Source organism: Xiphophorus couchianus, chromosome 6 (assembly GCF_001444195.1).
Source record: "Xiphophorus couchianus chromosome 6, X_couchianus-1.0, whole genome shotgun sequence".
In the NCBI taxonomy this organism is placed as follows: domain Eukaryota; kingdom Metazoa; phylum Chordata; class Actinopteri; order Cyprinodontiformes; family Poeciliidae; genus Xiphophorus; species Xiphophorus couchianus.
In genome coordinates, this window is record NC_040233.1 from 30,313,774 (window position 1) to 30,341,028 (window position 27,255).

Sequence of the window (27,255 nt, forward strand, 5' to 3'; positions counted from 1 at the left end):
GGGATGGTAGCTCTCGAGTTTTGGACCCGGATCCCCTGATCTAAAAAAGATTTAAGCTGGGTGCCTTCACTTATATCAAACTCAAACAAAAATTGTCAGTAGTTTTTTCTATAGTGGTTTTTGCTGCTAGAATCTTTTATCCCAACATAATGTTAAAAAGTACAGTATTATATAAAATCAAACTTTTTTTAGCTTTGGTATTCCTTCATCAAAAGCATATAGGAGTGTTGCTTTGATTCCTTCATGCATGTTTGAGATATACTTTAATCTCTTGTGGCAATCATTCAGGGTGTCTAAACGCTTTCCCTGATTATTTCCTCGAAGCTCCTCATCTGAGCTGCAGTCTCCAGCTGAGCTTCCACCTCACAGAAAACCCCTCCTCTATACCTTCCTCACTCAGCTCCTCTAGACTAGCAGTAGCAGCAGTTAGCAAACACCTGGTGGAACTGCATGCCTGCTGAGCTCATCAAACCAACCACTTCTCTGTCCAACGCTTCTGGTTAAAGACATAATGGAAAGGCATTGCTGTGATGACTTGCTGAAGGCGAAGTGTCTGAGAGAGCAGGAGATTCTTAAAGAGACAGAGGCCCAATTTCAAAGCGTCAACTTTCTTTTTAAATCATGATTGATATACAGCATTTTCATAGCAACTCAAGGTAACATAGTTACTTGATTGAGGTAGAAAGTACATAATATCGCCTCAAAGATCACAGCACCCCCTGGTGGTCCAACCCAAAAGAAATATCAAAATATTTTTATTTATCTTTTGACATTTGACTTACCCTCAAACTTTATTTAATATATTTATAACAATATTGGTAGGGGTGAGAAATTTTGCGCCAGAAACCAGCACAAACTAACATTTTACATCATTTTTATTAGATTTAAGGAATGCATAGGTGAATAGGGGAACCTTGGCTCCATTTGTCTAATTTTGTTCAGTCGAAATTAACCGACTGAACAAAACATCAGGGTTGTTCTTCTAAACGACCCTGATGATCTGCTCTTGTCTGTGCTCTATACCTGCTTAATCCAGGTCACGGCTGTGTGTAGACTAGATCCTAATCCAGTAGTCAACTGATAAAATGCAGGATAGTCAGTTAAGTGTGAATGCAAAAATGAATGTTTTTCTAAGTCCAAAGCAGCTGAGTCATTTTCTTGCAGAACTTACTTCTACATTAAAGAGTGCTGCGGTCAGTGTTTATGTTTGGTCTGTTGATTTAATTAAAATAAGACTTGATTTCTGGGTTCCAACCGGCCGATCAGGCTGGCAATCATTCAATTCTCGACACCAGCCAGATTCTTGGTACATTTTACTATGTGCTGTTTTTAATCCAAAGTCTAAACTTTTAACATTGAAAAATTAGACTATAGGAAAACAAAACAGCTATTGTACACTGCTGATTTATTGTCACATAAATAAGTGCTAATGAATAAAAAAGTCTTTCAACTGTTATCATAGTTCAAACGTTATGGGTCTCTTGGCGGCTGACAGATTTGTTGCTTTAAGTACAAAACAATACAAAAATTCTCCTTTTGTTGTTTTTCAGCAAAACGTTAAACCAAACCTGTTCACTCCAGGCTGCGTCATAACGGATATTATGTACACTCATTACACAAGATGCCACTGCACTGATCTGAGCTCTCACCTCGCTCTCATTGTGTGAGAGCGTTCACGCTGTTTTCAGGCAGTCCGCCTCCACCACTTAGTATTATGCCTGTGTCAACTTGGTACCACTTCCAGCCAGATATACACACACTTATAAAGCTGCAGAGCTCTCTCTCTCTGTGTGTGCATGACTTTCACATTATATAAGAAGTCAGCCTCATCTCTCTTCCACGCTCTGTAAAGCTTAGATGGCATTACCCTGCCGTGGAACAGGTACGCTCTGTGGTTCTTCTTTTTAATACCAAATCATGTGGGACACACGAGAGAGGGAAAGCCTTTTTTTTAAAAAAAAAAAAAAGGCTTTCAGGGGTTTTCTTGTTTTTCTTTTCAGAGCCTTAGTCGTGACCCGTCAGGAGATAAATCAGCAGCTGAGGACAGGTGAGGTTTTGTTTGGTTTTTTTGTCGCCCCTTAGTTATGCTTCAGATTTGCAGTGTTGTGGTGTTTTACCTGTAAAGTGTGTTCTTTTGCAGCACAAGTCCCTTACCTGTGCTGGTGGAGGAAGAAGAGACGGTTCAGGATGATACAGCTGACGGTCCAGCTCTTCCAACCAATGTTGCAGGTAAAAGGAGCAAACAAAATATCTAATCTGTATGAAAGCATAATAGACAAATGGTGTTTTGCAGACACAGTCTTACGTATATGAGTACCTTTGAATCTTTACTTGCTTAATGTTCTTCCAAGCGATGAACCAGCTCACAAGCAATGGGCCAAACACCTCTGAGCGCGGCTCTCCTCAGTCAGAATCACAGATCGTACCAAACAGCCAATCAGGAGGTGGAAAGAGCAGCACATCCTCTAACCTCCCCTTTTCACAGGTAAGCCATGGCATAAAATAGACTGTATAAATTGATTTAGTTATTGTTTTAATAAATCAATTTAAAATAAAAATCTATTTTCTAGGAAAGCAATACCTAAACACCAACTATAAAGTCTTAAAATCTATAATAAATAAATAAACTTGGCCTTGTGGGAGGCAAGTAAAGTCTGGTGGCCCGCCAGGCTTATAGTACACTGGGGGAAACCCTATTATGAGGATTTTTATTCTTTTTTTGTTTGTTTTAGGCATGCAAAACAGGAAATAAAAGAGCAGTTTTCAACCTTTTATAACAAGCATCACCTCTGTAAAAACACTACAAATATAGCAAAGCAACATAATTTTAACTCTTTTAATTTATTTAATAGAAAAATGAGAAGTAGGGTTTTCATCCACATATCTAGATACAGTGATGTGAAATTATTTGGCTCTTTGCAAATCTATTTTTTGCTCTTTTGTCACTCTGTCGTGTTTCAGATCATTTTTCACATCTCACAATCTGTCCCTGTGAGCTAATGACTGCTTGTGCAACTGGTGGTTGCAACAACTTTAATCAAATGGCAATACGTCTTTTAGATTAATGTGGGGGAATCTAGCAAATGCCTCACCCCTCTTTTTTGTAGAAATATTTTAATTCAGCCGAGTTAGAAGGGATTCAACCAAGAACAGGCTAAAGCATCAAAACCCAAATAAAATCCAATGGAATTTTATCTGGATTAGTTGAGATTTTGAATAGCTCAAAAAATAAGAATGAATGTTTTAGATTGGACCAGTCAAAGATGGATTTTCTAGTGTCCCGTTGCATAGCATAAGCTGACTTAACATTAAGGGCACAAACTCATTTCTTCAGTTCATATATTCACAAAGAAGTTTGGATTCCTGAAGTTGAGGTTTTTTTGTGCATGTCAGATGGTCGTGTGTTCATTTGTACCAGGAATGGTTTTGAACTGTACAGTGACTTTCATTGTAGCCCAATCCTTCTTGTTGAACCATAAAATGTGACTGAATTTCAGGAAAATAAGGTCTACAGTGCTGCAGCCTGTTTTGTGTTTTATGACCTTCTGGATGAATCGTTGATATGCTCTTGGAATAGTTTTGGTAGGTGAGCTACTCGTGAAATGGTTCATCATTGTTTTATGTTTTATTTTTCCCCTTGAGGATACAGGCTTTACCTGTGGTTCCCTGGAACCCTAAAACCTTGGAAATGACTGTCGTCTTTCTAGACCGATAGATGTCAATGAATTTGTTTCTCGTTGAGTCTCAAACCTTTTTACATCTGGGCATGTGCTGCTTTTTTAGCCATTTTGGCCTACTTTATGGATTGTAAGACACTGATTTCTTAGATTCTCTAGGTTTTAGATCTCAATCCTGGGTGTAGCTTGTAAAATTGAATGCAAAAATATAGTTTTCTGGTTACCTCATACAGGGCAAGGCTGGCTTCTTGGTATGTTAGAAGCCAGGGTGCTGGAAAAGCTTATTGTTGTAGCTGGATATGCTTGATAGCTCCTCATTAATCAGTTAGCTTTGTGTTTAGCTTGTAAGACTGATATCAAGAAGCTGCTCTTAGTGCCATTAAGTGCAAACAAAGTTAGAACATGCTCCAAAATATTGCAACCTTTTCCAGCAGTCTCCTTAAACAACTTGCAATGTTGAGTGAAGATTGCAACAGGAAGATAAAATTCCTCCACCCACAACAAGACTCTACTTTGGTGTATTGCAGCCTGAACATGTAAACTGGAAAAAGTTGTTGTCCTTCCAGTTTTGCATGTGTACGGCCGTGTGAGCCTATTGAAGAGAGGGAGGGAACAACGGAGAACAGTTTGATTTTTATCTCCAATAAGGAGAGGCTCATTCTAAATAATAAAGAGTCATGCCGATTGTTCTAAAGAAAGGAGGAAGCAGTAAAAAGACCAATTGAAAAGACGGGAATGGACATTAAAGAGTTGTCTGAAATGGAGGGGACAGAGCAGGAAATGCAAAAAACGGAGGAAGAGACGGAATGTTTTGTACAAACTTTGCAGAATCTGGCACACATCATGGATGCTGTTGAGAAGAACCATATCCAGGATGAACCAAGTGAGATCAGCCTGGTCTCTAGGAGACAATGTGAGTCAGACGCATTCATTGAAAGCTCCTGAATATAAAGCCAATTCACACTTTAAAGTGAATTCAAAGTTTTGCTTGGTCTAAAACTTTCTCCGGCTCGTTTTCTAGCAGATTCATCCGTGATCTCTGACTCAAACGATGTTTTCAAAGACGACAGGAACAGGTAAGATAACAGACTCTTATGACCCTTTTAAAAACAAGCCCTGAATTATTTAAGGAATGATTCTCTCTAACTCTTTCTTTAGCTCCTCACCTACTGATAAGGAGATTGAGGTAAGCAGAGTAACTAACTTTTGGAATATGTGAAGAATTTGTTTGGTTTGGGTGGCTAATTTAGGAATAAGAAGCACATTTAATTTATAGTTATAGAGTAAATGCTTCTAATCCAGATTGATATAATTTTCTTTAAATCTGAGTTTTTTTCTTCCATTTAGATAGCTTTTATGAAAATGTCTGCAGTGCAATGCGTTTTCTTTTTTCAGGCAGAGTTCCAGCGCCTCGCACTGGGATTCAAATGTGATCTGTTCACCCTGGAGAAAAGGCTTCGATTAGAGGAGAGGTCGCGTGACCTTGCAGAAGAAAATGTTCGCAGAGAAGTGTCCAGCTGCCAAGGCTTGTTGCAGGTCCAAATTTAAACCTTTAACTTTTCACTTCTTAGAGAATAGTTACCCTGCATGTTTTGTCTTCCCCCACTTCAGTACAACTGAGCCAAATGTTGGTTTATTTCCAGAAGCTTAAATGAATGTTGGAATTAATTTAATCTTCTAAATCAGCTGATTTTTGGTATTTCTGGCCCTTAAAATCATATTTTTAAAAAAAGATGAAATACTGCTGATGGCTTGACGATATCTTGTGGGAACGTGGAGTTGTTTGGTGTTTCGTTGTGAATTGCTAAATCTTCTGCTAAGTGCATCTGCATCAGGTGCAGTCACTAATGTCCTATTTTCATTTTGCCTCACTTTTCCCTCCTAGGCTCTCACTCCTTTGTCTGAAGACGACAGCCAGTCGATGGAGATCATCCAGAGGCTCCAGAAAAACTTAGATATTCTGATCCAGTCCATGACCAGAGTGTCCAGTCGCTCTGAAATGCTTGGAGCTATTCACCAGGTCAGATGAAGACGTCTGCAGGAAAACTAGAGTTTTTTTCTTGTTTTCATTTTGCATCTCATTTCTAACATTGACAAAAAACGGACACTCTGTCTGGACGACAGGAGAATCGTATTGGTAAAGCAGTGGAGGTGATGATCCAGCACGTCGAGAACCTGAGGAGAACGTACACTAAAGAACACACTGAGCTCCTCGAGCTGAGAGAGGCGCTCATGCAGAGTGAGAGATCATTCGGCTCCCAAACGCAAAAAGGCAAATGAAACTTTTCAAATTAATTTTCTTACCTTTTAACCAATTTTTAAATAATGTTTTTTTTTTTTTTTTATTGACAGATGATTTCCGGGGCAAGAAGCCGCCATCAAAATACACGGTTTGTTACTTCTGGACATGAATGACTTGAATTAAGTGTGATTTCTTTTTCTTTTCTGGCTTTAATGAGTTTTGTTTTTTTCTTTTCAAAGCAGGAGAGATCCAGAAGAGTCAGCACACCTGCTATTGGAAACATTCACTTTGGCATGGTAAGAATCACTACAGGTCAGCAACATGCACTTAGATTTATCTTCTTGTGAGTCCAATTTCTCAAAGATGGATGAGATTCAAACAAATTAATGAAACAAAAAGTTCTGCAAAAACACAGATTATGCTGAGGAACAGCGTCTAACTCATATTCAGTTAATGTTTCCAAAATATGTCTATCAAAAACCTTTCCACATTTTGTCATAATACGACTACACACTTGAATATAGTTTTTACTCATCTTACGTAATAGACCAACGCAGTGGAGGATATTTGTGAAGCAAAAGAAAAACATTTTTATTTGTAAAACAAAAAGGTTAAGAAAAGAAAAATCAGAAGCAAACACTGGCTTTTTGTTAACCTCTTGACCATAAAGGGACAATATGTGAAATACACACATTTCATATTTTTATTTGTTAAATTGTTTGAAAACTGCATCACTTTTCTCCTTCCACTTTTGAAATGCATAGTTGTGTTCTATCACAGAAAACTGCACACACAAAAAAGGCAATGCTGTTTGTTTTGTGATGAAATGCAAAAATAAAGAGGATGCTCTTTACAACATATTTTGACTCATGACTGTTTTCAGAATAAGATCCGAAGTGGCGCCATAATTTAGGAGGTGGTTTGAATCTGAAAACACTTTTAACAAACAAAAACCCGACAATTGAGATTGTCTGATTAATTTGTGGTTAAAACACAATCATGTGTTATCATAAAGCGGTTTGGAAAATTGGACCTCTTTTAACAGTAGTTATGATGATCATTGTTCTAATTTGTTTAATACAAAAGTGTTGGTTTTTTTTCTGTTACAGCCCAGAATGGGTCAAGATGGCCCAGAGAGTGAAGTAGAGAGGTTGACCAGGAGATCCCCGTGGTAAGTAGTAAAAAAAAAAAAAAAACTCCCCATGCACGAGAGAAGACATTGAGTAAATATTGGGGAAAATGTCATTGCATTGATTCAAAGTGGACTTCTTCAGTTGTCTGTTCCTTTTGTTATTGGCAATTTTACTTTTCTCCACGGTGTACTGTTACTTGGAGGCTTGTTTTTGTTATGCCCCTATGTGATAACGATGGTTTCCAGGAATGTGGCAGGGAAGAGCATGACACGGCCGCCGCTAAAACGGTTTGTTAGCTCTGCGGCCTGGGTTGACACTGAAGACCCCCCTGACATGACCAAGGGGTAAGGAGATGGACGTCGCTCTGGCTGTGTCACCCCGGTCTTTTCAAAGCAAACCCTCATGCATAAAGATGGCTTTTACCTTTTATCTATGAAACAGGATGAGATCGGCTTTTACTCTTTAAGCAAGAATTGATTTCCTTTTTTCTCTTGAGAGGATTGGCAAACGTGTTTTCATTTTGAGTGTACAAGCCAAATGGTTAACTAAAAAAAACTGAAGTTGATCAGAAACCCAGAAAAAAAAAACCCAGCAATGACACTAAACCACACGACAGCCATCTTTTATGCATTAGGACGTGCACTTCCTCATGCACTTCCTTGCATGAGGAAGTGTCTGTGGAAATCGGCTGTTTTAATGGTCTGTGCTGCTGCAAACCCACTAAGACCTGAGCTGCTGTTTGTGCACAGAGACAGGTCTTAATTGGTTTATGACACCATCCAATACACTGTCCTATATTTGTTTACCAAAATTACTATTTGATGTATGTAAAGGTGTGAAATTGCTTTATGGCTTAATGCTCTGGTTTTGAAACATCCTCATCGCCTTCTACAAATGTTAATACCCCTTGAATTTCTTTTTTTTCCACATTTTGTCACTTTATGACTTCGTAAATTTCACTGCATCCATTTGATGTTTGATGCAATGAAAAGTGACACGTCAAGCATGTGGAAGAAAACATTTACACAGGTTTTTATAACAACTGGAGGTAGTATAGTTACTTGATTGTGCTAATAAAATGGCAGAAAAACTCAGCCAGAGTTTCAATCATTTCAGTCAACCCATATGTTCGAGTGACCCAAAGTCCTGATTTCAATCCAATTAGACGATCTGCGTCAAGACTTGAAAATTGTTGACAGAGGTTCTGCAAAAATGATCAAAATCTTTGAGACATAAAGTACAAGGCTCAGTCAGAAATGGATTTTTGCAAAGAATTGGCTGAATACTAATAATAATTTTGTGAAGTTCAAGGGGTATAAATATTTTTCAAACCGCTGTAATTTGCTTGACTTGAAATGCATTCATATTTAGCTAAAATGTAAATTGTCATTATTCTTGTTTTTTTTTTTTTTTTTTTTTTTTTAAAGTCATTTGGGTGTCTATCTTACCAGCTTTACCAACTTTTTTTTTTTTCTTTCTGTGCTCTACATGCATGACATTTGTCTGCTCACCAAACGTTGTGGTTTTGTAGCCTCACTGTTCTGAACACAGTTTGTGAATGCATGACCGTGCACGCCCACAGGCCGTCCTGCAGCAGCGCAGACTGCCAGTCGGACGACGAGCCGAAGGAGGCGGTGTTGGAGGAAAAGAGGAGGTCCAGCCTCACTGAGATACTCGCCTCTCTCCTTCTGCCCCAGAAGACGTTAGTGAAACCAAAAGAACATCACCAGCTTCCTGCAGCACTACTGTATGCGAGCAAAATGTAAAAGCACAGCGAAAGAGTTGATCACTTGGCTTCAGTGAGGTTCCTGCGGTGTTCTTTGTTTAAATGCAAACCACCAATAGAGTAATCATTGCCAACTCAAATTTAGGTCCTAATCTAATAAGTTATTATATGCATAACTATCATGTTGACAGCAGATGCTTACTGCTTCACCAGCAGTTTGCCCGAATCATTACCTGAAATCGTAATAATTTGGAGGAAACATCTGTAACATTCATAGATTTGTCTGAAAGTTAAAAGGAACTTGAGGAACCTCCTAAGTGATGAAACTGTTTCTATTAAGGGCATTAAGCTGGGCCAACGTCTTTACTTTCTGCGCCTTTCTGTTAACATTAAACTCTTTCGTTTGCCGTACTTTTTTGAGTTGAGATGAATGTGACAAAAAAGTTGATTTGTGACTTCTGCATGAGGCCAGAGCTCAGACTGTTTTTGTAAAGCATCTATTCCATGTTCATCCTCGCCAACCTTGTTGTTCTGTCCCTAATATTAATTCATTCATGTGTTTTAACTATTTCTGTGCAAGCTGTTTTTGTGGTTGAACCTATTCTACGGTGGGCAAGTGTCTATCCTATGCACGCAAGCAAATAATGAGCTTCTTTTTTTTCTATCTGTCTTTTCCCTCCTTCCTTACAAATAACTCAGGAGTCAGGATGAACTTTTTGTCCTGCTGTAAGTGCAGAGCGTCTGTCAAGTTTGTTCTCCAACCCACTTACCAATCAGACCGCTTTAGAGCTTTGCACAGTTTTTACATTCTGGTCATTATGATATAAATGCTTGTCTATCTTTAAAACAGCAAAACTGGTGGCTTACGACATCAGATCTAACTTCAGATTTCATTTAATTTACTGCTTGTTAATTATCGCACAATTTACCATAAATGAAACTGATGTTTCCTGAAACATCTTGTGGTGGCTTTACCTCCATCACGATTCATTTTTGTTAAGTTGACTCACTTACTATACAGTTTTCCCTCTGGTTAAACATCCTTCATAGAATAGCTTCAGGTGATCATTGACTAACATTTCCTTCTTGTTCCTTCAGTCCAACTCCTTCGTCCAGCCCCACAACTACAGATCCAGGAATTCCTCAGTCTGTTTCCCAAAACCTGACCAGTTCCAAGGCCTCGGCTGCAGCAGTGGCCAGAGGAAGCAGAGGGCTCTGGCTGTGGTTGGCTATTGTGGTTGTGCTAGCAGGTAAACACGTCTGCTTCTACTAAAAACGATATACGTGTCTTATTAGAGCGTTAAAATGAACAGGAGAAGAAACAAAGTTGGCCACACTATGCAGTTTCTGTTTTAATTTGTTCCATCACAAGCAATCAGATATGAGCATATAGTTCATCCTTTTTTTATTATGGGGTTTTATATATCTGGATATAATAAAAACTGTTTGATGTGCAAAGGCTTCAACCTTCCAGACAATTTTAAATTTAGTGATGCTGCTTTTTTACATGACCAACTTGAATTAAACTCAGCTCTCCCTGACACCTTTAAAGCTGGGGTATGTAACTTTTTATGAAAAAAAATTTCTATCATATTTGTTAAAACTGTTACTATGTCATGAGACATTCTGTGAAAAAAAAAGAAGAAAAAAAACAAGCTTCTTTGCCTTCTCTCTGAGCTACTGTTGCCGTCTGAAGAAATTCACAGCTCCCGGTCAGAAACGACCAATCAGGACCAGTCAGCCATGCTCATGTACCAGCTTCTCAACGTCCTAATGGTGGAGAAACAACTTGTCCCAGGAAAACTGTTTATTAGTTGTAAAGGAAAGAGTTTGGTGACTGCTGTGCTTTTGTGCGTGCCAAAATAAGTCACTTTTACCTACATGGAGGAATCTTACTACATTTCTTCCTTTGAATCTCCCTAAACTCCAAGTTCTTTCTGTGTTTTTCATCTGTTTTACCAAGCTTATATGTTAATGGGCTAAAATGCCTATCCTGAAATATAAAATCCAAAGCCTTACCTCCCACTTTGTATTACACGCAGGCCTTCTTGCACTCCTGTTCAGTTTGGTGACGCAGCCAGCAGTCGACGCAGCGCCGGTGGGGACAGGAGACTCTTGGATGACCATCCAGCAGCTGCTGTGGCCTTACACTGGGCTCCGGCATAACGGACAACCACCTGTGTAGATGATGTACTGTGAGGCGGGTGGTTCTTGAGCCCCTCATCCCCTCTGCAGTACGTCTCCTCGCACCAGCGTGGGGATGACGGACAGTTTACCACTCCTGAGCAGAGACTGATGGGACGTTTACTGGTGCCTGAATATTCCTGAATCAAGAGTTGCATTAACAGTACAGGCCAGGCCTTGGGGCTGGGAGGATGGTCAACCCTACAGAAGATTTTTATGTATCGGATCATGTTTGCTCATTTAGTCTGTGTTTCTGCTCGTCTCTGTGTTTACAGGAGAGGTTGTGCTGACCAGTGTTTTTACCACGGGGCAACCTGAAAACATGAAGGTTTTGATCAGTGCTGCTGAAAACAGCATTCACTTAAATCACGATGTGTCAAAAGCAGCTGGCATAGCACTGACCGATTATGTCAATTATGAGGAATGATGGCACAAGTGTGTTGAAACACATTTCATTTGCTTAAAGTTAAGAAGACTACAAATGTTTTAATAGTTTTTTTTTTTATTTAACTTTCTGGTATCAGAACATAACGGTTGACTTGGCTATACTGTTCATATAAGCTAAAGTCTACAAACACTGGCTATGGGTTTATTTTATTTTATTTGAAATGTATACAATTATTAGCTTTGAGTGGAGAGAGATGAATCTTTTTACCTCAAAGCTAAACATCACCAGGTATGTACTGGTATTGTAATTGTTATGGATTTAGGACAAACCTTTTTCCTTTTTTTTTTTTAAGGTTCAACACTGTTTTGTTTTGTCTTTTTAAGTTTGAACACCAACTTAATTTCTTTTTACTTTATTTCTTTCTGTGGCTCCCACAGTTTTCAATTGAATACACTTTTGTATGTCCCAAAAAGGGATGCATGGATCTTTGCACAAATAAAGTAGCCTATTCTGCAATGAAATGCGTTCTGCATCCCAGTGTAAATTTAACATTCATACACGTGTCAGTGCATTAGCCTAATACCACCATTTATAAATCAACCAGGCTTCTGGAAGGGAGAAGGTTTTAACAAAGCCATAATGGAAGTTTCTGGCCATAGGAAATCCATCCTCAAAAGACGCTCACACACCTGGAATATGGAATTAATGATGCAGTACTTCAGTTGTTTCGGTCTATTTTAATCTCTCTTCTTTCCTCCCAGCTGAAATGCCTGGCAGAAGTATTAATGCCATGCAAACTGCTGTCATTTGTCACATGGCAACACAAATCTTCAACTGATTTTCTCTGGATTTCACGAGATTGATAGAAATTTGTGCACAAGTGTGAAGGAAGGTGATATGTTTTTACAAACAAAAATCTCAAAATGGTGGTTTTCATTTAAATTCAATCCAAATGTAATTTTTTGTAGATTTTATAGGGTTTTTTTGGGGGGGGGGGGGCAGGGGTTCTCAAGGTTAATCTTAACCATCTTCCCTGTTCCATCTCTGCACTGCGCACCACTGCCACAACTCAAGCAATGCTATGGCCAGGATAGCATTGTCCTGCAGTGGTCGTTTAATGCCACGGAGTTTTGGCTATAGGAACAAAAACTAAATTTTGGTCTCATCGAACCAGAACACCATGCTTTCTTTATCCTCTTTAGAGCTCGTGGCAAACTTCTTGGTGATCTTCTTACAGTTTTCTCACAACTCATCCATAGAGGCTGCATTTGCCCAGTGCATGACTGACTGCTTTCCTCTCGACAGATTCTCTTTTTGAGCTGTGTGTCCATGCAGCTCCTCCAGTTATGGGCCTCAAGGCTGCGATTCTCTGAAAAATTATCTCTTTGCCCTTGTATGGCCATTTCTGGGTATTGTTGCCATATTCAGTTGACGGGTTTAAGCTGTGCTTTGTAAGATGTTCATATCTTATGATGTGTTTTCATAACTAAGCCCAGCTTCAAACACCTCAACAACTTTACCCCTGACCTGTTGTGTTTCTAGCACGAAATTATTTCTTTGATTCACATTGATGCACTACTTTTCTTTGGTCTAGTTCAGGTGGAAAAGCTCAAGGAGCATGAACACTTTTACAGGGCAGTGTATTAACCAACAAGCCAATAATTTGCAACATGGAGCCAGCTTTTTAATGCACTTCCCTATTTGAAAAAGGATGTCCCTTTTCCCTCTCGTGTTGATGTAAATGTCAAATTGTAAAACAGCACACAATTGTAGCGCCAAAGCAGAAGTTACAAAACTGAACCAGACATGTTGCTGGTAATAATTTGCATGCGCACAGCTTAGTGATGTTGTGTTGGTGTGCGGAAGAGCTCTGAATGTCCCATTCGACATTCCACATGGTCCACGAGAAGGAGCAAGCAAATGTAAAGGGGAACCTGGCCATGTTTCTGTGGTGGGGTCCTGAAATGTGGCTTTGAGGGGGGCGGGGATCTTGGTTTCAAATTTTCTAAATTTGAATTTATTCCACAGTTCCTTCTTTGCACTCTGAGGACAAACAAGCTGTAAACACTGAGCCATGCAACTAAATCCTGGTGTAACTTGTGTTTCTTTTTTTTTTTTAAAGGGGGGGGTTGACACATCTGTTGAAGATCAGCAGTTGTTTATTCCATTCAGGAACAATATGACAGGATATGCATGATTTATTGGTATTTATTATAAATAAAATTCAAAACAAATTCAGCCAGTGTTTGCAAATTGGCAGCAAAATGAGTTATCTGAGCTGTAGTCTGATTCATGACACTCATGTTTGTTGAAAATTAACCCTTTGGAGGTAAAAAAATAACAAAAAAAACTTCTAAATATTTATCATATACCTATGTATTTTATTCCTTTATCTCATGAATGCAATTTATGAGTTATCAGATTTTTTTTTTAGCTTGTTTAGGTGATTTATTGTTTTTAATTTCCCTATTTGTGAACTTTTTAGGGACAGGATGGCTTAGCCTGGGATTTAGCTTAAATTGAATTTCTGATTTCTCCCAAATACACAACCAGGACCAATTATGACATTTGGTCAGCAACCAAAATTAAGCTAAATATTTAAATAAATAAATAAAGTCAAGGTTTAGGGAGATTTTATGGTTGAGAATAAATCTACGTTTAGGGAAGAAGTTACTGGGTGTATTATTGGATTGAGATATGCAACAAAAAGTTTTTTTTATTTTGGGGGTAAAACTTTATTCCAAAATATTTTATCTAGAAGTAGCAACGGATCAGAGTGCTACCTAAATGAAACAAGCATGATTTTACAGTTATGGTGGTTGTCGTGGCTAATTCTAATTTATGGCATGTAAAGAAGTTCCATCCATAAAAAAATAAATAAATTTTAAAAACTTGGTTGTTGCAGAGTCGTTATCATCCAGCAGATGGCGCCATTCACCTCATAATCTGCTCTCTCAGCCCTACCTCAGTTCATGAATGAAATGACTATTTGTGTGTGAAAGTGGAGAACAAAAAATATATATTGGCTCTTAGAAGTCAATATCCAGATACCAAGAATATTTAAATTGAGATTTCTCTCTACAAATATGTCAGTTCTTTAAGGTAAACCAGTGGAGTGTTTTGTTGCAGGAAGGTTTAGTGCACTTCACAAACTAGATGGGATTATGAAGGGAAAAAATCATCTGCATTGAGATATCCATTTGATCTAAGGGCAAAGGTCAATGCAGATGTTCTTCCCAACTTGGGGTTGTGATAAAACACACCTGTACACTCCTGCTGTTGGAGAGCTGGTTATTCTTTTGAGTTCATCAACGCATTAGGTAAACCTATAAAGGGAGTGAGGATGATCTGGGTTTCTCAATCCCTTTATGGAATATTCAGTCATTGTACAATCATCAAATTACATAACAGAGTGGAAATGTCTTGAATCACAAAAACATATCTGGCAGACGGTTTCATTGGGCTAAAGAAAGACAAACTGGCCTGTCACTTTACAGGGTTGCTGAGGACACATTGCAATAGGTGACATGATCATTCTAGATAGATCACCAAGACCTGGAGACAAGCAAAGAAGTTTATATGTAACCTGCCCAGTTCTTAGGCAGGTCTTTCTTTTTGTTTTTACCCAGTGTGTCTGCTCACAATCAACATAAAACTGTTCATTCAGACGATCTCCTAATGTCACCAGAAGTCCTTGTGTACAGAACCTAGTCTGAATGGCAGTAGTATGAAACAAGCTGTCCAACAGAGTATTTTTGTACCTTATCAAAGCCTTCTTGACAGGTACACTGAGTAAGCTTGCTGAGGAATAGGTATGGTTTCTCTCAAACACGCACTAGTTTGGCGATAACTCTCTAAGCCACCGGTGTCAAACTCCAGTCCTCAAGGGCCACTGTCCTGCAACTTTTAGATGTGCCTCTGCTGCACCACACCCAAATAGAATAATTAGGTCATTAAGGCTCTGGAGAACTGATTTATACAAGGAGGAGGTAATTAAGCCATTTTATTCCAGTGTTTTGTACCTGTGGCACATCTAAAAATGGCAGGACAGCGGCCCTTGAGGACTGGAGTTTGAGACCCTTGCTCTAAGCTGTAACACTTTGGCCAGTCTGTGAAACAGTGCTTGAATTATGTACATTTTGTACAAATGGAAGGTACAAGCTCTCTAAATTGTACAAAAGAACCCCGGAAACCAAGGCTTTCAGCAAATATAATTACAGTTGCTACCAATCCTATATATTCTCTCATTCTTTACTGGCATTCCTTTTGATGAGACTAGACAAAAATAATTAAACAAATTGTTGACCAAACATTGGTTTCTTTATATCAAGAAAGTCCTCTTTTTGCAAGGTCCAGCTCAAAATCGCTAAAAGCGGGATTAGCATTGCCAAAGGTCATCTCTCTGTCCTTCTTCAGGTCCAGATGTCCACTTCGACGCTTGATCTAAACAGGACACAGAAGTTCAGCATCTCATAAGAGCTTGGGTATAATTTTTTTTTTCAGTGCAGCAGTACTCACTCTGCCTGTAAACATTTTGATGAAATGGTAAATGGTTGTGTCTTCCTTCTTTAAGATAAGCCTTGGCTCCACTTTGAGGTTGCAGCCTCCTTGAATGCACAAAAACAGACAAAAATGAGCATCACAAAGTCTTGGTAAAAGATAAAAGTTGACTTGAGAGAAAGATCAATTTGCCTGTCAAGACGCTGACAACCAGTCCTACGCCGATCGCTGTGATGGTTCCCAATGGACTGAAGTACAGATAGGACAGAGAGTACAGTTCGGTCAGCACGGACCTGGTGAGAGAACATTTCACGTAAATGTTGTGAAAGTAAGTTGAGCCAAACTGGAGAGTCAGAGACCAACATTTTCAAACACCTACTTGTCATGGTGGTGCACTGGTGCCACTGATGTGAAGTTCTGGATTGGTAAAGCGCTGGAGGTCCAATTCGAGCCATGGGCTGTAGTGAAATTGCATCCATCGGTGGATAGAGGTAGAGGTTGACTCAAGGCATTGGACGGAGGGTATATCTGAGCTCCAATGCCCACCCAAAGAGATAACGCCATACCTGACAAAAGGCCTGATAAAGCTCCCTGGAAGACAGAACAGTAAGGTAGCCTTTCATAGGAAAGGGCACAAATGACGTACAGAAACCACATGCCTGACAAAAGGCCTGATAAAGCTCCCTGGAAGACAGAACAATAAGGTAGCCTTTCATAGGAGAGGGCACAAATGACGTTAAGAAACCACAAGACATCTAAGATAATGTCATTTTAAACACTGACTTCAGACCGATGGTTTACTAGAAGTGTAATACCAAAAGGCTACATCTACATGAAAGCAGACTTACTTTAGAGTTGGCCAGTGGACATAAAATCCCCAGTGTGAACAAGCCAAGCAAAGGGCCACCAATGATCCCAAAAATACTGACGGCTGCCTGTTTAAAGGATATCATACAAACTGTTCTTATTATAAACCACGAACCATCTGACACATGTCTTGGCATAATTAAACCAATAAAAACTGCTTGGGCAGATTGCTACCTGCAAGATTCCTCCCATAAAAGAGGCCAGTCCCGCCATTCCAATGCATAAAATCCCATAGAAAAAACCTGCAGACAACAATGGGAAAGCCTTTCATGTTGGCGATCAAAGTTTTCAACTCCCAACTTGTTTTATTATGGGCAAGCAATTATCCACTCACTCATTCCCTTTGATAGCCACGTCAGGCGCTTTTCCGAAAAGTTGGTGTACGGTCTTATGATGTCCTCAACTGTCACTGCGGCAAGTGCATTGATGCTGGAAGACACAGTGCTGAGGATACAAACACATAACACATAGGACATGTAAGACAAACTCAAAGAAAGAGGCTGTAGTCAACACAAGAAAATAAATGTGTGTATATCTGAGCTTTCAAAGATAGCTATGAACCTCAGAGAACCGCTGTAAGCTGCCGCAACAAACAGTCCAGGAAGGCCAGGATAGCCGCCCAAGATGTCCATCACCAGATATGGCATCAGCTAGGGTGTCATCAAAAGATCCATCGTCATTGGAGACTTGACACACATACACAAAGCAATCGGTTCATGCATTGATGGACCCGTACCTGATCAGGAGCAGAAATAAGTCCGGTGGTCCAAGGGTCACAACTTTTATAGACTGAGAACAGACACATTCCTGCGAACACTGAGCTCAGTAAAATGGACCAAAGCCCCAACAAGTTGATGAACAAGGAACTAGAACAAAGAGAAACATCAGATGAAAAGCTCTAGCGACCCACTCCGAAGAACTTGTGCCTTTGGAGAGCAGAACTTACAGTCTGGCATGAGTCATGCTCTTGCAGGAGATGTATCTTTGAACCTGTGCCTGGTTGATTCCATAGATACTGAGCCAAATGAATGTCCCTCCGATAGACAGAGTCCAAAACGTGTGTCTCCTCAGCGGGTTTGGATCAAAGCTGATGGGAAAAGTAGCGAAGAGATTACTTCGGATCTTCCTGAAATTTATAGATAGCTTGTTGATTGCCATGAACTTTTCCTTAACTGTGTTTTCTAATCTCTCGGGTGTTGAATCAGGTCAAATAATTTGTGAAGATATCAGTTGATATTTATATTCAGGTTTCATAACTACAAAGGTTTATCAAAAATCATTGATACTCTTGTGCTTGAAGATGTATTTTGGGTCTTCAATGGCCATTGCAAGTAAAATCAGGTTACATGTTTACGCAGATGATACTCTGTTGTTAGATAAAATGCAGGACACAATGGTATGTTAGTGAGGATTTTTCAATCTTCTAATTCAAGAATGAACAAAGAAAAAAATGTAAAGCTGTACTTTCTTTTAACATGTTAGGATCTAATTACAGCTCATTTTAGAGCAGCTCAACACGTAGAGGCAAGACAATTCAAATCTCCCTCATGATTATCCAATAAAGCTTTAAAGTGCCATAAACAAGTAACAATGTTTGGACCCTCTCAGATGAGAGTTGAAATGTTGTCAACCTGCCTGGCTTTGATGTTAGTCAAGGGTCATGGCTGAATACGTCATCGTGTGAGTGGGTCCTTAGGTTTTCTGGCGCAGGATCTCGGGACTCTGCCGCTGATAAGCGGCTATGTGAATGAAAAGGCCTCTAGAGATGAGTCAATAAACACCCTTTCTGCGAATGATCCTCATGTAAAACCAGAAAACCTCAACTACACACCCAATCAGTCAATATTTTTAAACTCTGTGTCAGCAAAACTCACATTACAGGTGTATAGAGGAAGCTTCAAGTTAAGGTTTCTTCTTCGCTGAAGTAATCCAGCAAAGACGTCGAACTCTTCAATTTTATACACAGACCCAGTAGAGATGTATTAACTGGTGGCCAGTGCATCAAGTTGGTGCACTGGCCACCAATTTAGTCTCCCATACTCACTCCAGAAGATTTAGTCTTCCTCCCTGCTGTGAGTCAGAGATGATGTTGATGACTCCGCCTTGTAAGACTACAGACCGGATGATGACGGTGAGGAAGCCCGCAAGCATGACACCAAGCTGCAGGAAGAAAATGAGCTGTTATACATTGCTTTGCAAATACATTTATGCCCTTTTTGTTGCATTACTTTGGTGTATTTTATTAGGATTATACTTGATCGGCAATCACAAAGTAGCACAAAATTCTGCTCTTCATTAATACGACCTTATGGAAAAGTAGCAAGACAAAAGCAATTGGAAGTTTCAGTCTTTGTCCAACAGTTGTGGTACAACCAAAACCAGCAAACAATATGACACGTTCTATATATATAGTCAAGTTACTTCTTTATGTGTCTGATATTATTTTATTAGGGTGTTTTTTGTTTTCCTTTAAAGATTCCCACCTGAATTACATCAGTCCACACCACTGCCTTTAGGCCACCCTGCACCAATGGAAAGCACAAGCACATTTGTAAATTAGCTGTGGACGAAGAAGCATTGGGTCCAATGTAGACAGAAAAAAAAGGAGTGAATTTCCGCCAAAAAAATATATATCTAAAACATTTTGTAGAAAAAACAAGAACGTTTCAAAAATGTCAAAGTCTCACATTTTCCACTTTTGAAACTCAAAACTTTCTCCAAAATGTTTGAGATCGATCTAAAATGTAGAAATTTCCTTAATCATTTCTGAGATTAATAATATAATAATATAGATTTTTTTTCCCCCAGAAACTTACTTCTCTTTTATTCTGTCTATAATGGCCATCATTTGACTTTTGTTATCTTTGTCATTTATTGATTTTTTTTCTTACATTAACTTGCTTGTTTCAATACGCACCATTGTACAGTAAAAGGTACAGACCACTCCCGTTGAAATAACGGCGCCCCACAGATCCAGACCAGTCACTGCAGCGGAAGAGAGAGAGAGGCGAGGGTGGGGGGGTCATGAAACTACGGTCAGTCATCTGGACGAAGCCAAGAAGGGCTAAGAACGGCTCAAGAATCTGACCGCATACCTTGGTTCAAAGCGAGAGCCGGAGCGTAGATGACAATTCCGGTATAAAGAATCTATAACAGCAACAAAACAAAAAAAATCCCCCGGCAGGAGGACAGGTTTGTGCTATTACCCAGAGTGAGCTGTAATTACGTGCTCACTGGCCCGACACTCACTGTCTGAACAATGAAGAGCATGGTTCCCATCAGACGGGTCGCTCTGTTGAAACGCAGCTCCAGGTACTAGATGGAAACAGATCCAAAAGAAAGAAGATATGACTTTTAACATCCCAACATTCACCCTCCCAGGGTTTGCAGTTGTTTTAGTTCACCCATTGTCCCCCCTCTGTGCAACACCCGGGTCTGTTTGGGACCCGAACAAAACCCCCCAGTGTCATGACCCTGAGAAATAATGAGATTTGGGTCAGTATAAAACAGGCTTGAATGCCGAAAATGATCAAATGTTACAAATGGAAGAGACAGAGTGACATTGTGGGCTCCACAATGTCACTCCCCCCCACACTTTTTTTTTGTTGTTTGTTTTTTTGTTGTTATTCCGACTGGGAACTTGAAAAATCAGACATCAAAATGAATCTTTGGATCAAAACCCCAAAACATTTGTCTGCAAAATGCAGTTTGAGACAAAAGAAAACCCTATTATTCTACTTTTAAAAAATAGTGCTTCGTTGTATTATGACCATCTTAAACTTAGACAAACTTTTTTTTTAAAAAAGGGGGGAAAAAGAAGCCAAATTTGTGAACAATCAAAATTTAGAGAATATTAGAAACTTTTCAACAACAACTAGGCTATATCCTTCATTTATGATACACCCAATCTACTACTAAGTCACATGGTGCCCCTAGTTAAATTGTTTTTATTATTAATTTGGAAGACAAAATGTCATAAAAACAACTTAAATCTTTCCCACAATTTGACTAAATTCTATATTATGTTCTGAAAACATATAAAAACACAATTACCATTTGGTTCTGAACCTTGTTCTAGACAGCTAACATTTATAAGCTACTTTTTTTGTTTGTTTCGTTTTATTAAATCATAAAACAACTTTCCCTTACAGCAGACTCTAAGTTGAATAAGAAATGCAGCGACAAAACATGTTTCGATAATTCCAAGTCCTGTAAGGCCTTTGAACGTTTCACTTAAGAACACGAGCGAGCTACACGGGTTACAAAGAATTATAAAACACCACGAGCCCAACCACTCTGACCTCATACGTGCTCGTGATGCTCAGCTTGTAGAAGACCGGCAGGAAGACCTCGGAGGTCAGCAGCATTGTGACAACGTAGGAGATGGCGTAAAACGCGATGCTGGCTCCGTAGCGGTACACCTGCACACGAGTTGGAACCTGTTAAGGACGACGGAGGACGAAGCCGTTTCCTGAACACGTCCGTCCCGCCTTGCCTCACCTCGGCGGGGTTCCCCAGCACCGTGACGGCCGACATGAAGCTGGCAGACAGGGACATGGAGACGGGCAGCGCGGTCAGCCTGCGGCCCCCTGTCAGGAAGTCCCCGGCGCTGCGCTGTCTCCTGTCCGTCCAGGCGAAGTAGACCCCGACGGCGGCGGACACCAGCAGCATGACCGCAAAAACCACATAGTCTGCTACAGCAAAAGAGCCGGCTACAGAGCTCCCTGACATTCTTTTTTTCTTTCTTTCTGTTTTTTATTGTATTTTTTTAAACAATCTGCTTAGAAAGCAACTCAGCTCCTCCCAGGTGTGTGGGTTTTTTTTTTTAAAATTATTATTGTTGAGAAACAGGCAGTCCTCTGTGGATAAATGGAAGTCCTGGCACATCACCTGCTCACTCAACACTGAGCTGAGAGCAGGGCCACAGACCGAAACCTTTTATGTGAGCGAGTGTGTGTGCATGAGTAGGTGTGTGTGTGTGTGTGTGTGTGTGTGTGTGAGAGAGAGAGGGGGGGTGAGTGAGAAAGAGTTCATGTGTAGCCAACAGGTCAAGAAATATTTGCGATATCAAAAAAAAATAATAATCAAAGTTCAAATATTTTTGTGAGCCTTTCTACCTGCGTTTATTATTTTTTAAGGAATTTTCCCCCCCAAGCAATGACAAAAAAGACACGTTTTGTAGTTATTTGCGCCATTTCCCATCTGTTTTCTCCTGCTTCATTGTCATGTCTTATCCCAGACCGCGGTGTTCCCGTAGCAGCTGATAAGCAACCAGGAGTCAGACGACTCAGTTGAGTAAACTTAAGATTTCTTCAGATATTTTGGAATGTGCAAAAACAAAACAAAACTGGATTAAGCGTGTGTGTCCGGAATCAAGTAGATTAATTAGTGGAAAACACGCTATTCCCAGTAACTGGATTTTTTTAAATGATTTTTTTTTTTTTTTATGTAAGCGCAAATATGATTTTGCGTGCTTCATGTGCGACTTTTCAATCTGAAAAGAATTTCAAAGTTAAACTAAACAAAGGTGTGCTATTCAGAGCCAAAACTTCTATTATCCATGGAAATATTTCTCCACATTTTGATCCGTCGCAGCCAAAACTCTTGCTGCATTTAAAAGGCATTGAATACAAAAGAAACCACACAGTTATTATTATTTTGTTTTTGTAACGTCTGTGGTTAATGTGTGTTTTCAGGAAAAAAAACTACACTCCCTCAAATTCAATTTAAAGATGCAATTTACCCACATTCCTTTCATGAAAAGTCTTTTTCTTCTCTTGCCATTGTGTCCTGTCAAACCTGGAGGATGCAAACTGATGTTTTTTGGGGGTTTTACAGAATTTGCCTTTGAAATTTTAATAGAAGATTGAGCACATGTTTCTGTTGTTGTTGCTGTTTTAAATATGCAGAACTGAAAATGGAAGCGTTTGAAAAATACAAAAGTGTTGTAGAGATCCCCCCCCACATCTTTTAGGCACGTTTTAATGTTTCGAAGCAATTATAATATATTTGAAAGATGAAAATGTCTGATGACATAAAACAGGCTGAGAAAAATCTAAAACAACAAAAGAGGCAAATACACACACCTCTTTTTGGTGTGTAGTTGCAGAAAACAGATATTCTCTGTTTTTAAATATCTAAAGAAATTTAAAAACAGAGGAAAGACCAAGCGACCGATCCTTCATCAGGGTTCCACAGCTGTTCCTAAATATTTGGGGCTCTGGTGAAACACAGTGAGTCATTATCTGTAAATGTAGGAGACATGTAACAGTGGTGAACCTTCCCTTAGTGGCTGACCCACCTGCTCATCAGTGACTCACACACACACACACACACACATCCACACACAGAGCAACCCAAAGCAACATGTATAGCAGTGCAGGCCTCACCTACCACAGCCAAAGTCAATGTTCATGATTCAACTATAAGTATTGGATGAAGCAAAAAATGGATCACAAGACCAAAACCACTCTGACCATAAATAACACAAAGGTATATTTTCAGCAACAAGGCAATTCAAGGTGCTTTACATGATTAGAAGTAAAAAATAAAAATTATTAAAAAAATTTTTAAATTACACCGATCCCCTTTTCTCACTTCCGGTAGCGAGATACAGATACCTGAAGTTTAGTATAGTTTAGATACCGATCCGATAAAGAAAGTCAGAGCTGAATTGACTGAATTAAAAAAATATATATATATAAACACAGACCAAAATGTACACAAATGTCAATGTATTGATAACTCTACAGTACAACACACTCAAAACCTTCTTTGACATGGTTCAGAAAGTGTGAAATAAATAACAAAGCATAGAATTAGACTTGACTAGATCTATCCTCTTGGATCCGTCCATATTCATGTCTGTGGATCAGTCACATTGTCACCGATACCGAATCTAGATTTTGTTTTCAATATCTGGAAAGATATTAACATCTGATTAGTGCATCTATACTGAACACTGTGGTCTTAAAAACAACACCCTACTGAACCAAATTCACATCCAGACTCTGTAAGAATGACACATAAAAATGAGTAGATGCTCATAAACTAACAAGCAACTTTTAAATCCGTGTCTTCGTGTAAAAAAAGACGAAAAAAGACACCGGCGAAACAACAAACGAACCCGGAAATTGTATGAGTCGCGCGCTCTCTGCTTAATCATCTTCGTTTCCGCCACGAGGAGCGTGTTTTTTTTTCTTCTGTTTTACCCACAATGCTTTGACCAACATGGCTGCTCCCATGTGTCGGCGTGTGTGTAAACAGTTGTAGCATTACCCGCAGCTAAAGAGAGAAACTGCAGCCCGTGTAACACGGTGAAATATTTATCTGCTTCCGGAATACTATTGCCCTCTGCTAGCGAGCAAAAATGAAGACGAAATCCAAGTCTTCGTATCACAAATCCGAGAATACCTACAGGGTGAGAGACTGGGAACTGGACGTAGCATGATGCTAATACAGCTTTTAATGTCGACCTGACACACACACACATATATGTATATGTATAGTTGTGGCGTAATAAGCTGAACGAGATTCATTTATCTCTGTTTTCAATTCTGCCTTATTCCTTTTCAGTTTCTCACATTTGCTGAACGACTCGCCAATGTGAACATTAATGTCGTCCACCGAATCGACAGAACTGGAGCTTACGCTGAGGTTTGATCCCGACAGTTCCTCTCCGTCTGACTGAGCTCCACCGTTTCTAATCTGACTGCAGCTTTTTGCTCTCTTCACAGGAGGTAGAGACTTACTTTTCAGAGGGCCTAACAAAATGGCGAGACCTCAACTTAACAGAGCATTTCAGTGAGTAGGTTTACTATGCATCAGCACTCCTATTTTTGGGTTACAAACACACGCTTTGATGTATTTTATGTCGAAAACCAACAGAGGGTGGGAACATTTTCACTATAAGGTTTCACTACTAACGATAAGGAGCAGTTAAAGGTTTGTGTTTTTATGTGGCATTAGCTGCGTCTGAATTAACCAACTTGAATTGACATTATGAAAATACATTTGCTTAATGGAAACACCAATTTTGAAAAAAGAAAAATAAAACATCGTTTTTCTTTATTTAAAAAAACAATGAAAACAGTTTTGCGCTTGGATTAGGTGGTTTTTCAGCCAATGAAAACACTTTTATCAGATCACAACATGAGTCACGAGATCAAGAGCCGGAAGTTACTACTGGCAAAAATGACGAAAAAGAGAACAGGAAGTAGTAAGGAGACGTCAATGGTTTGTTTTTGTTTTTTGTTTTTTTGCGAAGTTGTGTGTCATTCCAAATCCAAAGCTCTTCTGTAATATGGCAGACTACAATTTCCACAAAACTTATTTGTCCACAAAAACGTTTTGTCTTATTCAGAGGAGATAAACGCGTTCATCTACCTATCAGCCATCAGAGGACGTCTCCTCTGATGGCTGATAGGCAGATGGGATTATGAATATATTTCATGCAACTGTTTACATCCGTCGGTTGCCATTATTTTTGAATGACTTTATGTCTTGAACAAGCTTATTCACGCATGGCTTTAATTTAATTTCTTACTTAATTGAAACACTGCAATTGCTAAATTGTGTTGGGTTTTTTTAACATTATATAGAATATAGAAAAGTATTTGCGCACATTTGTAATGAAACAGCAACTGGTGATGTCTCTCTCTGTTTTTTTCTTCCATTTTTCTCAGCTACATTTTTAAAAGAGGTGTCGAACAAAAGCCAGTCCTTCAACATGCTGGTTTTCCACCAGGAGTCCATAGTGGAAAGCCTGAAAACTCACCTGGGAGTCAAGAACAGTTTGGCCTACCAGCCCCTACTGGAGTAAGCTTTCCGCCCTCCCAATCCAACATTTTATCAGGTGCATTTAAGTTCCACACACCAACATTTTCATCTTTTTTTAAAATCCTTTGTTATTCCTTCTCTCCAGTCTGGTGGTGCAGCTGGCCAGAGACCTGCAGACAGACTTTTATCCACACTTCCCCGACTTTTTCCTCCTCCTCACCTCCCTGCTGGACACCAAGGACACGGAGGTGCTGGAGTGGGCTTTCACCTGCCTCTCCTACCTCTACAAGTACCTGTGGAGGCTCATGGTGAAGGACATGACCAACATTTACAGGTGATGATTAATCCTCTCATAATGAGCAATAAGTCATTTAATTGCATGACAAATCGAAATGAATCATTTTCATTTAATGTTGTTCTAAAGTTGGCATTTTGAGAAATGAAAGTGGGCACAACCTGCCACTTTAGCCTGTATCCCCTGTCTACACTGAATCATTATTACTTTTTTGAAATGCAATTTTGGTCATAATACATTTTAAATTATTGTTGTTTTAACTATCGCTTGTTTATTTTGGTTATTTAATATTCTTTCTAGTTCCAGTGTTAAATTAAAGTTTTGCTTTACATATGAGTTACTATACCATATTATTTTAGTTCAAAATGGTCTCAAAATGACAATATTCTCATTTTATTTCTTTCCCCTGACTTTCCTATTTAACCGTTATTCTAAAAGCAATGTGTGTGTTTCTGCAGCAGCCTTTAGGGATTGTTGTTTGCAGATTTGAGCAGTTGACTTTACTGTTTTAAAGCGATGCCTTCCTTCCACAGTCTTTACAGCACACTGCTGGCACACAAGAAAGAGCACATCCGCAACTTTGCAGCCGAGAGCTTCTCTTTCTTGATGAGAAAGGTGGGTCCCTTTGCCCTCCACAAATACTGTGTAGCTTTCTTTCTTTTTAAATACCCACGTATTATTATGTTTTTGTTTGTTGACAGGTTCCAGATCTCGACGCTTTGCTGAATCACATGTTCTCCGACCTGGACCGGCACCCTGACAAGGTGAAGGGTGCGGGTCAGCTGCTCTTCGAGATGTGCAAAGGCGTCCGGAAGATGTTCCACTCCTGTGCCGCCACAGTAAGTCACGCTTTTAGCTTCATTTCTCGCGCTTGAGACGAGAAGGGATTGAAATCTAAGGGGGAAATACGCTTTCAGACAAGCTAAAGGAACATTTTTGATGTCTTACTGGTTCTTTTTCTTCAGCCATCCTGCGCTGACTTCCTTTCTAGCTGATTCAGTATGTTAATTAAACAAAAGCATAATAAAATTGTTTCACCAATACTTGTTAAATCTGGCCAAAGGGTTAGTAATAAAGCTGTTTAACGTTTCAGACGTTTCCTGTCTGAAACGTCAAACATGGAGGAAACTGCTCCCACTCTTCTCAGTTTGATTGGTGGCATTAATTGATCGTCCTAACATCCTACCACAATCGGGTCAGACAGTTTCAAGCCTGGACTTTGACTAGGCCATTCTGACAGCTTGAATCTTTTTTTTTCCAAGCCGCTGTTGCACGTTTTTATTTTTTTTCTTCTGTGAAATAAGTGCAAAATAAACCCAGATGATTGTCACCTTACGCCACTTTTAAAACATTTTCACAAATTGTCAGGTTGCTCACAAACATCATTGAATTTCATTTAAATCTTTTTCTGTCTTTTTTTCTGCTGTTGCAATAAACCAACACCAAGTATCATGTATTTGTAAAA

The 27,255-nt window shown here is 39.4% G+C and overlaps 3 protein-coding genes across 13 annotated transcripts in view; 2 read left to right on the plus strand and 1 right to left on the minus strand.

Moving 5' to 3' along the window:
- Window positions 1–11,871, plus strand: part of lrmp (lymphoid-restricted membrane protein) — a 31,730-nt gene extending 19,859 nt beyond the window's left edge. For 2 of the 10 annotated variants that reach the window (XM_028021016.1, XM_028021018.1), the window contains exons 24-39: window positions 2,001–2,047; window positions 2,141–2,229; window positions 2,352–2,485; window positions 4,506–4,590; window positions 4,699–4,753; window positions 4,836–4,863; window positions 5,073–5,213; window positions 5,563–5,697; window positions 5,802–5,949; window positions 6,030–6,067; window positions 6,159–6,215; window positions 7,029–7,090; window positions 7,298–7,396; window positions 8,635–8,814; window positions 9,877–10,028; window positions 10,821–11,871. In XM_028021016.1, the coding sequence (XP_027876817.1) occupies window positions 2,001–2,047; window positions 2,141–2,229; window positions 2,352–2,485; window positions 4,506–4,590; window positions 4,699–4,753; window positions 4,836–4,863; window positions 5,073–5,213; window positions 5,563–5,697; window positions 5,802–5,949; window positions 6,030–6,067; window positions 6,159–6,215; window positions 7,029–7,090; window positions 7,298–7,396; window positions 8,635–8,814; window positions 9,877–10,028; window positions 10,821–10,963 (1,593 nt within the window). In that variant the 3' untranslated portion in view covers window positions 10,964–11,871. Of the gene's footprint in view, window positions 1–2,000; window positions 2,048–2,140; window positions 2,230–2,351; window positions 2,486–4,505; window positions 4,591–4,698; window positions 4,754–4,835; window positions 4,864–5,072; window positions 5,214–5,562; window positions 5,698–5,801; window positions 5,950–6,029; window positions 6,068–6,158; window positions 6,216–7,028; window positions 7,091–7,297; window positions 7,397–8,634; window positions 8,815–9,477; window positions 9,505–9,876; window positions 10,029–10,820 lie in introns of all 10 variants that reach the window. The other 8 variants (XM_028021021.1, XM_028021020.1, XM_028021022.1 and 5 more) reach the window with 8 other exon arrangements.
- slc5a8 (solute carrier family 5 member 8) lies at window positions 11,755–21,680 on the minus strand. The gene is made up of 17 exons (XM_028021028.1): window positions 21,218–21,680; window positions 21,019–21,138; window positions 19,967–20,032; window positions 19,813–19,864; window positions 19,635–19,702; window positions 19,201–19,239; window positions 18,762–18,877; window positions 17,664–17,804; window positions 17,454–17,583; window positions 17,279–17,367; window positions 17,052–17,161; window positions 16,892–16,959; window positions 16,699–16,785; window positions 16,230–16,441; window positions 16,043–16,143; window positions 15,869–15,957; window positions 11,755–15,793 (listed from the first exon to the last, which is right to left on the minus strand). The coding sequence occupies exons 1-17, from the start codon at window positions 21,446–21,448 to the stop codon at window positions 15,677–15,679; spliced, it is 1,836 nt and encodes a 611-aa protein (XP_027876829.1). The 5' UTR covers window positions 21,449–21,680; the 3' UTR covers window positions 11,755–15,676.
- Window positions 21,681–23,925: 2,245 nt separating this feature from the next.
- The window catches only part of utp20 (UTP20 small subunit processome component), a 39,894-nt gene continuing 36,564 nt past the window's right edge, over window positions 23,926–27,255 (plus strand). For both annotated transcript variants that reach the window (XM_028019946.1, XM_028019947.1), the window contains exons 1-7: window positions 23,926–24,137; window positions 24,293–24,373; window positions 24,454–24,520; window positions 25,402–25,534; window positions 25,641–25,829; window positions 26,324–26,405; window positions 26,492–26,629. In XM_028019946.1, the coding sequence (XP_027875747.1) occupies window positions 24,087–24,137; window positions 24,293–24,373; window positions 24,454–24,520; window positions 25,402–25,534; window positions 25,641–25,829; window positions 26,324–26,405; window positions 26,492–26,629 (741 nt within the window). In that variant the 5' untranslated portion in view covers window positions 23,926–24,086. The remainder of the gene's footprint in view (window positions 24,138–24,292; window positions 24,374–24,453; window positions 24,521–25,401; window positions 25,535–25,640; window positions 25,830–26,323; window positions 26,406–26,491; window positions 26,630–27,255) is intronic.